The sequence below is a fragment of the Pongo pygmaeus genome, chromosome 5 (assembly GCF_028885625.2).
Source record: "Pongo pygmaeus isolate AG05252 chromosome 5, NHGRI_mPonPyg2-v2.0_pri, whole genome shotgun sequence".
Lineage (NCBI taxonomy): Eukaryota > Metazoa > Chordata > Mammalia > Primates > Hominidae > Pongo > Pongo pygmaeus.
In genome coordinates this window covers 150,393,243-150,407,960 of record NC_072378.2, presented here as the reverse complement: position 1 = coordinate 150,407,960, position 14,718 = coordinate 150,393,243, and the positions used below count along the sequence as shown (strand labels likewise).

The following is a 14,718-nucleotide window of genomic DNA, read 5'->3' as shown; positions in this document are numbered from 1 at the left end:
TACAAATATCACAGAACTTTGGAGAGCTGTGAGACGTCTGCACTAAAGAACCCTCAGTTACTGGGGTAGACTCTTTCTACAGGGAGGAGGGAATGTCAGAAGACAGGGAACAAGGGGTGGGCAGGAACCCCCCTGGAGTCCCTGTCTCCCTCCTCAGCAAATCAAGCAGAAAATCAATTCACCATTCATGCATGCATGTTATCACACACACACACAGACACACATGCACACACACAGACAGACATGCAGGCACAGTCACACACACACTCACACCACACAGGCACACACAATCACACAAACACACACACACATACATAAATGCATGCAGAAATACAGACACAGCCATGCACATACACGGGCACACACAAAGACACACAGAAACACATGGGAGAAACTGTGTGTCATCTTAAGAGTTGTCATGTCGGGCCCATCCCACCCCTGCACCTTTCACCTCGGGGGCTGTCTCCCAGCTCATGAAGGAGTTCTGAAGCCATTACGCAGGCAGTCACTGTGTGATCTGAAACACTCAGACAGCTCCTCACTCTGACCTACCTTCCTGGTCCCTTTGGGATGAAGCAGCATCCTGTTGGTTTTCACTGCAGCAGAAGAGAATCCTCCCCGGGGGCAGAACTTCTGGGCCACCACATCGCACCCCTCTGCTCTTTGCCCTCAGTGCCAAAGAGCTCGGGGCACAAACTCGCTGTGAGCAAACCCTCTGGGCTTATTGAAATATTTGAAAAATAAGCAGTGCCATCTGCCAGAAAACACTAGAAAGTACCAGTCCAAGGTATTTCATAGTTCCAACACCAGACTGTGCACCATTACAGGTTACAGGTGTATACCACCACACCTGGCTAATTTTTGTATTTTTAGTAGAGACAGAGTTTCACCATGTTGGTCAGGCTGGTCTCAAACTCCTGACCTCGTGATCTGCCCACCGCGGCTTCCCAAAGAGCATTTTTTCATGTTTGTTGGCCACTTGCAGGTCTTCTTTTGAGAAGTGTCTGTTCACATTCTTTGCTTATTTTTTAATTGGAATTTTGTTCTTGCTTGTTAAGTTCCATGTAGATTCTGGGTATTAGAGCTTTGCCAGATGCATAGATTGCAGATATTGCTCCCATTCTATAGGATGTTTACTGTGTTGCTAATTTCTTTTACTGTGGAGAAGCTCTTTAGTTTAATGAGGTCACATTTGTCAATTTTTGTTTTTGGTTGCAAATACTTTTGGTGTCTTCATCATGATATCTTTGCCAGGCCCTATGTCCAAAGTGGCATTTCCTAGGTTATCTTCCAGGATTTTTATAGTTTTAGGACTTACATTTAAATATTTAAGTCACATCGAGTTATTTTACATATATGGTGAAAGGTAGAGGTTCAGTTTCATTCTTCTGCACATGGCTACCCAGTTATCCCAGCACCATTTGTTGGATTGGGACTCTTTCCCCATTGCTTATTTTTGTTGATTTTGTTGAAGGTTAGAAGGTGTGAAGGTTTCTTTCTGAGCTCTCTATTCTGTTCCACTGATCTAAGGGTCTATTTTGGTACCAGTACCATTCTGTTTTGATCACCTTACCCTTATATTATAGTCTGAAGTCAGGAAATGTGACGCCTCTGGCTTTGTTCTTTTTGCTTATGATTGTTTTGGCTATTTGGGCTCTTTTTTAATTCCAAACACCTTTTAGACTAGATTTTTCTAATTTTGTGAAAAATGACATTGGTATTGATAGAGATAGTGTTGCATCTATAAATTGCTTTTGGAAGTATGGCATTTTAGCTATATTGATTCTCCAACCCATGAGCATGAAATATTTTTCCATGTATTTGTGTTGTCTCTGATTTTTTTCAGCCATGTTTTGTAGATTCTCTTTTTCCACACAAAATCTGGTAGAATCACTCATTTATTACCCCATATCATGGAGGAAAAATGAAATAACATTAATTCTCTACTGAGTAATACAACAAAATTCTAAACTCAGTAGGTTTTTGGGAAATAGAACTCTTTATTTAAATATCAGTACAGAGCAATAAATTACTAAAGGAAACAATAATTAATATAAATTTTTTCTTATTAAATAATTTAAAAATTCTCTTTCAGGACATGGAAAGAATCCCCGGAGGTCTGAAGTCTAACGCGATTATTTTACTGACGATATCATTTGCAAGAAAGAGATCATCATTCAAAGAAGTAGTGGATTTTCCAAACAAAAACAGAAGAAAGAAAATGATATGTCTTGTTTAGTCAGCCAGAACTTTAAGTGCAGCAATTCCATCAGGTAGCACCAAGAGAAAATTGCATAATATGTTAGGAATAACTGCTGGTAAAAATTGTTGGCAAAAGGAATCAAGGCAGTGAATGAGCTATTGGGTCCATGATGTCATCATGATCTGCTGGAGGCCGCTGGACATACACCGCAGGTGCTGGGCAGGTGGCCAGCCAGAAGGGTGAGTTTGATCGAGACCGTGCTCACAGGGGCTTTTCGTATCATCTTTAACCTTCAGAAAGGACACAAATGGTTTAAGGGGTAGAGAACCCGGATCACTTTTCCAAGGTAATCTTTCCCTAGTCACTCCATGTCTCAGAGCCCCCTGCACTAAGAGACCTATTTTTCCCTTGAGCCTTAACCCTGGCGACTGCAGCTTGGACCTACCTCTTTCCTCCTCTGTCACATCACAGAGTCAGCCCAGGCCCTGCACCTGACCAGGGGATGGAGTGGAGGGGCCCACAGGTCTGAAGCTGGTAGTGACGGGTCCACGCCCTCACTCAAGGCCCTCTCTATGATCTGACGTGAGGGCTTAAAACAGGCAAGGGGTGGGGCAGACTTCCAAAGAGAGGGCTCTGTATTCCTGTGCCCTTGGCTTTGGGTGGGCCTTCCCCTTCTTCCTGAGCCTCTCCTCACCCTGGGAGCAGCACCCATTGCTCTGAAGGTGACTGTCCCTGTTCCACCTTATCCATTCCTGGTCCAGCCCAGTGGTGCCTGTGGAACCCCAGCAGCAGCTCAGACCCCCCTTCCTCTGAGTCGACTCTGCTCCAGGCAGGGCCATCAGCGGGCTCAGGATCTGGGGTGTGCAGGAGGATGATGGCAGGGGAGCTGCCTCAGGGCCCAGACTCGAACCCCACGGGTCCATGGGACTGACTTTTTAAAAATCCTTCTCTTGAGCAGCCTCTACTCTTCACCTTCCACCTTAATTCCTGGAACCCAAACCACTTTCTGTGGGAAGGCAGCCCTGCACTCCCTCCATTTCAATTAGGTGTACCAAGGCTCTCCCAGCCCCCTCCTCCTGGGATTACACCCAGATCTCTCTCTTAGCCTCAGAGATGGAATCCCCCTTCCCTTGTCACACCTCATGTAAAGCTACCATGATGCACCTAACCCAATTAAGAGGACTGCCCATGTCTGAATTCCTGCTGCCTGCAGGCCACACACCCTTCCTGAATAGGAACCTGCTCTGAATCAGAGCTGAACTTGCTGAACCTTCTCAAGCTCAACAGACCCTGAGCCTTGGTATGGGCCCCTCCCTTTCCCTCTGGACTCTGAAGGTGAGAATCCATCAGCACTCAGGGCTGAGCTGCCCAGGTCATTGCCAACATTTCCAACAGGCGACACAAGGTCTCATTCACCTGTCTCATGTCAGGATGAGAAGGTCTGAGCCATGGTGAGGGGTGGGACTCTGGGAATTCTCTTTCCCCATCCTGCCTCCTCACCCACCTGCTCCTTGCTCCACTTCCAATTTTGCCCACAGTACCTGTCACTCTAAGGGACTGTCCTCAGATGCCAGGGAGGATGAAGCAGGGGAGGATGATGAGGAGGCAGCAAAGGATGAGGGTGGTGGCCATGGCCCTGAGTTGGGTTGTGCCTGAGGACATGGTGAGTGGTGCTGAAATGGAAACACAAAAGTGACAACCCTTGTCCAGGCCCCAAATCTGAGGAGACACCTCCTCAGTTCCTGCCACCCTAGGTCATCCTGGAAAGCAGAAGTTTTGTCCCCCTGCTGCTATAAGGCAGCCGGTGTGACAGGTCCTGGCTTAGGAAGGGAGAGGGGGGTGTCCCCTGTCCTCAGGGAGCTCACACAGCTGCTGAGGGAAGCAAAGTGACAGCACCCTACACCCTCCTGCTGTGGCGGAAGAGGAGGTGATGCTCCAGAGTTGGGGAGGGGAGGGTCTCTGGGCTGGCATTGGAGATGGTTTTGATGGATTTCCAGAACCAGACCAGGGAAAGGAAAGGAAAAGTGATTCTCAAAAGAGGAAACACTAAGGAGAAAGGTCTGAAAACACAGTGACACCTGCAGTTTCAAGGCTGGTGAGAAATCCACAGTGCGGGGAGCAGAAGTAAGTGCAGTGAGGAATAGGAGTCAGGAGGGAGAAGGGAGAGGAGGATGGGAGAGCACAGGCACGCCACCACCCCCAGGAGGAGCGCCCCACAAGGAGGTCATTTTAACATAAACGTGTACACTGGGATGACTGAAGCTGAACTCAAGAAATAACTTCTTGAGATCACCATTTCTGATCTCATTCAAGATCCCCATTTCTTTTTCTCCTGTTACCTCTTGCACTTGGCTCCAGGGTTCTATCCATGCCCATCAAGAAGTCCTTAAGCCATCCTGTGCAGTCTCCCATTGAGATGTAATGGAAGGACATGGTCACATCCTTGTCATTCTCCCACCTTTCTTTCATCTTTCTGGCTCCAGGATGAACCGTTGTCCACATTCTGTTTTCTGAGTCAAAGAGGAGGAAGATCTGTCCATCGAAACTGAACTGCCAAGATCCACTACTGTGTCCTTCGGCTTTCTGCTCACAAGACATCCTGGCCTGCAGGGTGAGGGGTTCTGCCCCCAGCAGAGAGAGATTAGCTCTGATCTTGACAAATTTTGCACCCCCATCCTCTTCCGCTTACAATTTCCTGGCCTAACTCTCTCTGCCACATCTTGGCCTTGCCTCTAGTCCTCTTAAGGGGTGAGACGACCTTCCCATTTGTATCTTTTTTTTTTTTTTGAGACAAAGTCTCACTCTGCTGCCCAGGCTGGAGTGCAGTGGCACAACCTCGGCTCACTGCAGCCTCTGCCTCGTGGGTTCAAGCGATTCTCCTGCCTCAGCCTCCCAAGTAGCTGGGATTACAGGCATGCGCCACCACATCCAGCTAATTTTTGCATTTTTAGTAGAGACAGGGTTTCACCATGTTGGTCAGGCTGGTCTCGAATACCTGACCTTATGATCAGCCCACCTCGGCCTCCCAAAGTGCTGGGATTACAGGCGTGAGCCACTGTGCCCGGCCCCCATTTGTATTTTTACATGAAAACTATAAACGCCTCTAACCTACCACTGTATCTGCTCCCTCCTGTCCTGGGCCATCTGAAACTTACCCCTGGGTGTGTAATTCTCCAGCTGAATCTCAAACAGTTGCTCTGTGAGCATGTCCACCACCTCTCTCAGTACTGGGTTCTGTGCTTTCCAGGCCTTGGTGACATTTAGTTTCTTCCCCAGGGGACTGATGGGTATGACTGTCTTGTTGCCACAGTCATACTGAAGAAAAGTCTTTTTATCCAACTGCCCTTGAACTGCACACCACCGCGGTCCAGGTCTGAACTTAGGGATGATGGTGATGTCATAGCAAAGAGAGTGAGGGTCTGTGGAGAAAGGCAGGTGAGGGGTGGGTGGGGAGAAAAAGACTCCTGTTAGCCCTCCTCCACACTGTGTCAATAAGAGGACGCCTTCTGCGGGCTGGGCTGGTCCGGGAAGGAGTGCCCCCTCCAGAACTGTGGTGTCCACAAGATTAAGGCGAGTGCTCACCCCTTGCATGAGGACAAGGAGGAGGAGGAGGTCTCTGCCTGCTGAGAAACCACATGTCCCCGGACATGTCCCACTGCCCCTCTGCCCCTATCAGTCAACATATGACCTTGCTAGAGAGGTGTCAGGACTGCTAGAGGAGGAAGGGCCTGGATGCCAGAGGATCTTCAGCAGCAGCCCACATGGACTGTGGGAGGTGGGAGAGGGTGTGGGTCCACCCCTGAGGATGCTGGTGCATGGTGGAACAGAGTGAGGATGGGACCCCTTTGGATAAAGAAGAGTTAATTATCATGGTCACAGGATTTAACATGTTGGCAAAGCCCCTGGTGATGGCATGCATCTGCTATGAGGAGGCCTTCCTGAAACCTTGACAAAGGGATGGTCCACACAGCAAGAAATGGAAAATCTGAGTCTAAGGCAGGTAGTAGAGGGAGGGATCACAGGCTCAGTGAAGTGCCCATGCCAGAAGGGTGTGAAAATCCAGAACAATGTCCATACACTGTGCTTATGGGAAGCCTGGAGGACTCCTGTTTACCCAGCATATAATGAAGGCCCCATGAGAAGGCACCAGAATGGAATGAAGCTGAGGGATGCCTATTGCTGAAGGCCAGGGTTGGGGGTAGGAGATGCTCTTCCTGAAATAGGCTCCCAGAGTAATGGGATGAAAAATTCTGAAATTACAGATTCCAGGTAGATGTTGTCAACTGTCAGGAGCAAGGAGGGTGCAATGATGGAAATGATTAGAGAAGTCACAATGCCAGCTGGGGACCTCAGGTATACAAAGTTATGCCCATGGCTCATAGAACAAAGGGGCCCAAGGTCCAAAAGAGATGGAAACACAACCCGGATACTGCTGGATTTAAATAATTACAAGAAACAGAGATAAAACAAATGATGGGTGACCAGAAGGCTGAAAGTAGCCAGTCCTTCAAGAACAAGGCTGCTTTGCCTAATTTGCAGAATAAAGCCACTTCTCAGACCCTGAACCCATGACTAGAAGAAGACACCAGTTTCCAGTGAGGAAGGACCCTTTAACCCCGCAGCAAGTACAATAAGTCCTTGTGGCCTTCTCCAAAGATATTTATGGCCACTTGAGTTTGCTGTGAAGGGCAATTTTATAAATATGTAAAGGTGTGCAGGGAATATATTCTCCATTGTATCTACTCAACTCTGCTGTTGTAGCTCAAAAGCAGCCATAGACAATCCATGAATGATGAGCGAGGCTGGACCTGCCTTAAGTGCCCAATGACCCAAGACCCCCTAAGTTCCTAGAGGTACACGTGGTCACAATGTCTAATTGAAGAACCACACCAAAGATTCCGTGTGAATGTTCAGAGACAAGGCAATGCCACGCACAGCAAGGAAATCTCAACATTAAACAGTTTCTCCTGTAGAGTACTGTGCCTTGGCAGAGATGGGGCCTTTTGCCAAGCGAGGGCAGTAACCATCCAGCCTCAGAGCTGCCCATTACTGGTGGGCTCCTCACCCTCTAGGTCATTAGGGAGAGAGGCCCAGCAGTGAGAATACGCAGGTGGTTCTCCTGGGATGGGCAGGAGCAGGGCCACAGGGAACCAAGAAGCTGCACAAGCAGTTGGCCCCGATCCCCAGGACACCAGGTGGCTGCACCCCCTCACCCTCAGCTCACACCTGAGTCTTCAGGGAGGGTCCCTGATGGTCCCCGTGGACCATAGATGCCCCTCAGCACAAAGGAGGGGAGAATAAACCCCCAACTATGGGACCCCCACTCCCATCACATCCACACCACCCAGAAGCCACGGGCAAGGTTGGACCACCTTCTACTCTCCAACTGACACCTGAGACATCACTTGGAGATGACACCCTAGGGGATGGGGCACTATTCACTGGGACATTGTAATTCCCTGATCTGGGATCAGCAACCTAGGGAAGAGTCCAAATCTGGTCACCCCTCATTTGAAGGTTGCCATTGCCTGCTGTTGCTCTACAAAGGGACAGGACTGGACACAGAGATGGAGAACCCACAGCCTGCAAAGATCACAGGGCATCCTTCCTCCATTTCTAGAAAGGGTTTGCTGATCCGGTCTACACAGTGACTATTCTCTGTGACGCTGGCTCCCCAGTAGGAAGAACAGGTGGGTCTGGGCCCCAAGGGCAGAAGTGGGCGCCTCTACTCACCAGAGTTCCCAGGGTCATCCTGGAGGAAATGGTGCTTCCCATCCCCCCTGCACAGGTTCTGAGGGGAGCTTGGGGTGTGTTTGCTGGGGTGTGTCCTCAGGCAAGGGGCAGAAGGTGCCACGTGGTGTAGGAGGTGGTGAGGTCCCATTCATGGATGGGGAGACCTCTGGGGTGACCAGCTGGGCTGAGGTGGGCAGTAAGAGGACATGACCTGGGTGGTGGCAGTGGATGGTGAGGGGAGGGGTGGCAGGGTGAGCTGAGCCCCTGGTGAGCCCCTGGGTGCCAGTGAGTTTCTACAGGAAAGTGCAGGGAAAAATTCAAGGTCAAGCAGTCCTGAGGGTGCTGGAGGGTTTGTGTGGTGGAGAGCGGGTGAGAGCAGAGCAGGCCTTTGGCTGGTGGGGGTATCTGTGATCGCGTCCCTGTGGAATCCCTCTTCACCCCGTCCTGTCCCCAGTTCCTGTTCCGGGGGCTCTGGTTTTTCCTTCCCGAGGGCGGGTGGGACTGCCAGGCTGCACCAAGGATCCCCGCCCCACCTCGCTCTCTAAAGCCCTCTGGCCCCTCCACCCTCCTGCCAGCCTCCTTTCCACCCCGCTCCTTTTCGCCTCTTCCCGGGCAAGAAGCAGCCTCGTGGGGTGGACCGGCAGGAAGGAGCCGCCGACCGGAACTGAACGGGAGCGCAGTTCGGGGAGATCTCCCCCGTCCTTCCAGAAGCCTCCCTTCCTCTGAAACCCGCGGCAGTTCACAGCCCCCCAGGTTTGGTCCCCGCCCGGCTTAGGCTCCATCCACGAACTCACCGGCTCGCCCAGCCCGGGACCAGCGGGACAGCAGCGGGAGGCACAGAAGGATCTTGGTAGCAGCGGCCGCTGCCATTGGGGACCCAAAGCGCTAGGGACGAGAGACTTGATGGAAGGAGAGCCTGGAAGATGAATCACCTCAAGGTTTTAAAGCTGGTTTATGTATGGGCTCGCTCCAAGTTTCACCCCATCATAGCGTCACAGCGTCTAGAAATATGATTGGCTGCCCTGATGGTGTCCCTCCCCTTTCCGGGCGTCCCTCCCCTTTGCCGCAGTCCCCTTCCGGTTGGTGTCTGGGTGTCCGCCCGGCTCCTGCCAGGACACAGTTCCTTCCACGACGGACTCATTTAATCATCACAGCATTTTTTATTGAAGGTGAAGAAACTTGCAGAGGAATATTCAGCGGCCGCGGCGTCTCCCTGTCCCCGCCTGGGCCCGCGGCACCCTCCCTCCCTCCGCTTGCGCCGCGGGGCCCCTGGCTCCCCACGCTCTGGGCGCAGCCACGGGCCTGATCGCATCCCCTCCACTACTTCCCCAGTTCCCAGTGGACGTGGTTACAGTCCGGGCTAGGTTTTGTTATTTATTTATTTGTTTATTTAGAGACGGAGTTTCGCTCTTGTTGCCCAGGCTGGAGTGCAGTGGCGCGATCTCGGCTCACTGCAACCGCTGCCTCCCGGGGTTCAAGGGATTCTCTGGCCTCGGCTTCCGCAGTAGCTGGAATTACAGGCGCCCACCACCATGCCCGGCGAATTGTTTGTATATTTGGTAGAGATGGGGTTTCATCTTGTTGGCCAGGCTGGTCTCAAACTCATGACCTTAGGTGATCCACCCGTCTCGGCCTCCCAAAGTGCTGGGATTACAGGCGTTAGCCACCGCGCCTGGCCCGGGCTAGGTTTTATTACAGGAACAGCAGGCAGGGTTCCAGAGGTTTAAAACAACATATTGTACACTAAAAAATTGGTCAAGATGGTATTTTTTTTTTTTTTTTTAAATAAAGGAGAGAGGTTTAATTGACTCACAGTTCTGTATGGCTGGGGAGACCTCAGGAAACTTACAATCATGGCAGAAGGTGAAGGGGAACCAAGGCACATCTTACATGGTGGCAGGAGAGAGAGAGAGCAAGCAGAGAACTGTCAAACACTTTAAAACCATCAGATCTCATGAGAACTCTCACTGTCATGAGAAGAGCATGGAGGAACAACCCTCATGATCTAGTCACCTCCCACCAAGTCCCTCTGTCGACACATGTGGATTACAATTTGAGATGAGATTTGGGTGGAGACACAGAGCCAAACCATATCAAGAGGTTAGGTAACTCTCATGAAGTTTCATAGCTGAGAATTGGTAGAATGGGGTATGGACCCATCCTGTCTAGATCCAGAACTCTGTTCATAATCACCATACTCCGTGCTGTTCCCTTTACCTTTGGCTTTTCTTTCATATGCTCTCAAACTGTGAGACTCTCTGATCTTTTTACTCAGTCTGGATCTGTTTACCTAAATTCAGTAGTAGCTGCTCTTGCTCCTATTCTCCCCAAGTAGATTCAAACCTTTGCCCTTTAGTTTTACTAGTCAATTCCAGTTCATACTTTATTGATGATATTGACATTTTATTATATGGATTTTCTCAGTGTCCCTGTCCTCAGTTTTAATATTATTTACATATGTTTACTTTTCTTCTTTCTTCTGTGTTTCATAGAAATACATTAAATTTTATCTTCTATGTTTTTACCAAAATTAAACAGCTTTAAAAAATACCTTAAAAAATTATGTCTTGTTCCTGCTCTGCCCAATGCAGATTGGCCAAAAGAGTCTACTTATTAAAATCGAGGACAACATTGAGGACCTCGTTCCTAAAATCTCAACCTGTGACACACTTGCTGATTTAGAAAGCTCCTCAGAGAGATTGGCCCTGAGCTCCCAGTTCAGCAGCCTCCCTCGCCCAGGTCCATTGATGGCACAGGGGGCTCAGCAGAGCAGGTTCAAATGAAAGTTCCTGGTGGTTCCCCACTGTCAGCGCATTCTGCTGGCCTGTTCCCCCTGGGCAAAGGGCCAGCCACCCTTCAAAGCTAGGCACAAATGCCCCCTCCCATGTGTGTCCCTCATCTTCCCACAATACAGAACACCCTCCTGCTCCCTGAGACCTGGGTCCACAGTGAGTGCATCCAGAGCTCCCTGTGTGACAACTGCTCACACAGTTTAATCTGTGTGTGTGAGCATGTGTGTGACAGACTCTTACTCTGTCACCAGTCTGGAGTGCAGTGGCACGATCATAATTCACTGAATCCTCAACCTCCTGGGCTCAAGGCTTCCTCCCCACTCAATATTGGAGAATGTGGGGCAAGGTAGTCTGAGCCACTAGCTGAGCCGTCCTCTTGTTACTGTTTCCTATGCCCTGGCAGATGCCTCAGTAGTATTCACTCCTGGATTTACCATGCCCTGTGTTAGATTGGTCCAGGGGCTGAGTGGGTCTCGGCTGTGAGTGCAACTGGGGCGAGTCATTCTGCCAGGATTGGGAACTGTGTTACTTGGGAAACTTTTCTCATCACCCACCCCAATCCTGTCCCAGATGGGAGGAGCAGTGAGTGCTGTGTCCAGGCTCGCTGCCTTCCCAGTGCTCCCAGCATCACATGAGCTCCTCCCCAGATGCTGTGGGGTCTGAGCTCTCCATGTTCACCATGCTCTCACCATTGGCTCCCCATCATCACTGCCCTCCCAGCATCCTCCCAGCCCCTCCAGGGTCACTGCCTGACCAGGTGGGGATTGGGTGAAGAGGCAGAGGTCAGGGCAAGACCCCTGGTCCATTCTGACTTTAGGCTCCTCTCTGAAACGCGACTGCATTCCACATCCTGTTCCTCTGGCAACCTCAGTTGGGATTATCTGTAGGGCAGTGTAGAATCTTGGTGGGTGATGACCAATTCCTGCCGCCATGGCTTTTCAAGTATATTGATTTTTCCTCAAATGGATAAACAGACTGGCAATAAGTTATGGAAATACTGTTTTCCTTACTAACAGTAGATACGTGTTTATGTATCAATTCTGGTTTTTAAAACAAATATAAACCCATAGGCACTCTGCTGAACGCAGATTCTATCTCAAAATAACACACTTTGAAGATCTTGCAATATCCGCACGTACAGATTTTTTTCTTTTTTATCTCTGCACGACATGCGGAGATAAAAATGTTGTGATGACTGCATCACAACAAAAGTAACCAGTGTCTGTGTCTGAAGATCCAGACGGTCTCCAGTGACTTTTAGAGAAACGAAATGCTGCAGAAACTGTGCTTGCATGAATCACAATTTCATTGTGTAGAATAGATTTCCAGACACAGAATTGCTGTGCAAAGTAATGCACCTTTAAATCGTCTCATGTTATAGGATGGCAATGCTGGCGACACTCTTGTCTGTGATTGTGAAGACCCAGCTTGGGCAGAGGATGGTGAAACATCCACTGTAGAGGGAGGGGAAACATCCACCGTAAAGGCAGAGGATGGTGAAACATCCACCGTAGAGGGAGGGGAAACATCCACCGTAGAGGCAGAGGATGTAGAGGGAGGCTTCCTGAGGGACAGGGTGACAAGGTTCATCAAGAGTCAAAAATATCAACGTCTGAATTAAGAATATGTATTTATATTTGTTTGAAACGGCATAAAGACTCCCTGGAAAGATGAGAAGAATCAAATAAACTTTCCTCCCCGGCGTGTGGCCAATGAGAGTGGACGCAGGCAGGGGCGGGGAGCCTTTCACCCATGACTTTTCGCGGTTTTGATTCTGAAACAGGTGAAAATGTGGAGATGAAGTAGTAAGGAAGAGTGGGGCCCAGAGTCCCAGGGACGGTCACACGGTGGGCTCGCCTGATCTGTTGGGGGCCACTAGGGTCCGGGGAGGGGAACCCGGGCAGCGGCGTGTGGGTCTGCTGCAGTGACGAGGCACTGGTTCTAGATATTTACCCAACGGTGTTGTCATAAAGGGGATATTATAGGTGATTTCTGATTTCAACCACAGATGACTTTCAGAGACAGTTTGCACATGCGGTTTCAGTTTCCACCCTGCTGCGTCCTCTCCGGGTTCTGCGCGCTCCTCCCAGGACGCCCGCTTCGCCCGAGCTCCAGACCCGGGTCCTGCCGGGTGGAGACCGCGGAGTGGGTGCCACGCTGCCCGCCAATGCTCCCGGGCCTCCGGGTCCACAGCCTCCGGACAAAACGGCCTTTCGAAGACCTGGGACGACTCGCCGGTCGCGACAAGGAACCGTGGCAGGAGACAGGAAATGCGGGGCTTGATGGGGTTAAGAGCACGAGGTTCCTCCTTCATCCTCGCGGCGACTTTGCCACCGGCTCAGTGTGGAGACGTCACAGTCCCGCTCGGATCTCTGGGGATCCGACAGTGTGGCCCCCACGAGGACCCCCATCCTCCTTGCCCTGGGGCTGCTGCGGGAGGGCGCCCATGGCGCACTAGGTACTGAGTGCCCAGAGTCCAACAGGGGCTTCCCGTTTTCTCCTCCCCGACCCCGCCGCTCGCGGTCCAGGGCTCTTGCTTTCTCCACTGGGCTGGGGGCCCAGAGCATGGACGTCGTGAGGCAGAGAAAACCTTGGGATGGTTGGAAATGAAGGATGGGAGGGAGAACCAGAGAAAGGGAGAGGAAGGAAGCAGGGAGGGTCAGAGAACAAAGAGAAACCTCCGCCAGGAAAACGGGAAGAGGATGACACACTAACAGCCCCCTACACTGCACCAACTCTCTGTCTCCTGCTCTCTGCCCTGTAAAGAACACAGGCCCCACCCCCTCCACCTCACTGTGTTTGGGGTTACCCATTCCAGCGGGGTGAGGCGTCCCCTTATGGGTGCTGTTGGCATTTCTCTGAGGGCTGTGGACACTGAACACCTTTTCCTGGGCTCACTGCTATTTGCATTCTTCTTCTGATGCCAGTGGGCAACCGGTGGTCCCCAAACTCTGATGAGACCTCGACCCCAGCCGGTGTCGGGCTCTTGACACCGCCTGGGGAAACGAATTCTAGGACCAGTAGGAAAATAGAGAAAGGACGGAGATTTTTTTTGTAAAAGGAAAAGTACACTCATGTAAAGGGAGTGCAGGGCAACTCAAGAGAGAGGCAGGTGCAAGGGGGTTTGGGGCTGCCACCTTTCTGGATTTCTTTAACAGGGGGTGGAATATTCATGAAAATTCCTGAAAGAAGGTGGAGACTGCTCAGAACTGTGTTGCCACCCATTTTTACACCAAATATTGGTGTTCTCAGAATTGCCAAGACGCTGGTGGATGTGTGTTTAGTATGTTAATTAGTGTATAATAGGGTCCTAGGTGAAACCGAGGCCAAACCCAGGGCCATGTTGGGTCCACTCATTCTTAGCCAGCCTGGTCCATACCCTGTCTTTTAGGGTCTTATCAGCCCACAGCCTCTGCAGATATTTCAACAGATTCCTTTTTCTAGTCACCTGAAACTGCTGCCTAAAATTTTCTCTTCTTTTGTGACCACGCTGTATTATACCTGTCTCACTTTGGAGAAACATCTTTTCGAATTCTTTGCATATATTTAAATTGGGTTATTTTGCTTTATAATGTTGGGTTGCAAGAGTTCTTTATATATTCAGGATACCAGTCCCTTACTAGATATGCGATTTTCAAATGCTTTCTTTCATTCTATAAGGATTTTTTTAACCTTCTAAACAGAGTCCTTTTTGAAGTACAGAGGTTTTACATTAGCATGAAATGAAATTAAACTACCTTTTATTTTGCCATTTGCACTACTGGCATATAGTACTTGAGAAGCATTAGCCAAATCCGGGGTCACAAAAATTTACTGCTCTGCTTTCTTCTGAGACTTTCGTAGTTTCATGTCTTAGGTGGACATCTGCCATTCATCTAGAGCTAGTTTTTGTGTGTGCTGTAAGGAAGGGAGGGGTCAGCCTCATTCTTCTGCATGCGGCATCCAGTTGTCCCAGCACCATTCACTGTAGTGTAGGATGAACCTGCCCAA

The 14,718-nt window shown here is 50.1% G+C and overlaps 1 protein-coding gene across 3 annotated transcripts; it reads right to left on the bottom strand.

Moving 5' to 3' along the window:
• Positions 1–1,980: 1,980 nt before the first annotated feature.
• On the bottom strand, positions 1,981–8,939 carry LOC129039271 (UL16-binding protein 2). 3 transcript variants are annotated; one of them, XM_054492914.2, is made up of 5 exons: positions 8,731–8,917; positions 5,359–5,622; positions 4,543–4,824; positions 3,745–3,876; positions 1,981–2,493 (listed from the first exon to the last, which is right to left on the bottom strand). In XM_054492914.2, exons 1-4 carry the CDS (start codon positions 8,804–8,806, stop codon positions 3,767–3,769), a joined length of 732 nt encoding a protein of 243 aa, XP_054348889.1. In that variant the 5' UTR covers positions 8,807–8,917; the 3' UTR covers positions 1,981–2,493; positions 3,745–3,766. The 3 variants fall into 3 exon arrangements, with proteins under 3 accessions (XP_054348889.1, XP_054348890.1, XP_054348888.1); XM_054492915.2 differs by lacking the exon at positions 3,745–3,876 and having other exon boundaries at positions 8,731–8,939; XM_054492913.2 differs by having other exon boundaries at positions 1,981–3,876.
• Between the last annotated feature and the right edge of the window lie 5,779 nt (positions 8,940–14,718).

What these genes read in the sequence shown, in the direction of transcription:
- LOC129039271 (XM_054492913.2), bottom strand. Translation starts at nt 8,806, where the DNA reads ATGGCAGCGGCCGCTGCTACCAAGATCCTTCTGTGCCTCCCGCTGCTG. An exon ending in GGAGAATTACACACCCAGGG is followed by an intron (nt 4,825 to 5,358) that starts GTAAGTTTCAGA and finishes TGCTGGGGGCAG; the next exon opens with AACCCCTCACCCTGCAGGCC. An exon ending in CCTGGAGCCAAGTGCAAGAG is followed by an intron (nt 3,877 to 4,542) that starts GTAACAGGAGAA and finishes TTTCCATTTCAG; the next exon opens with CACCACTCACCATGTCCTCA.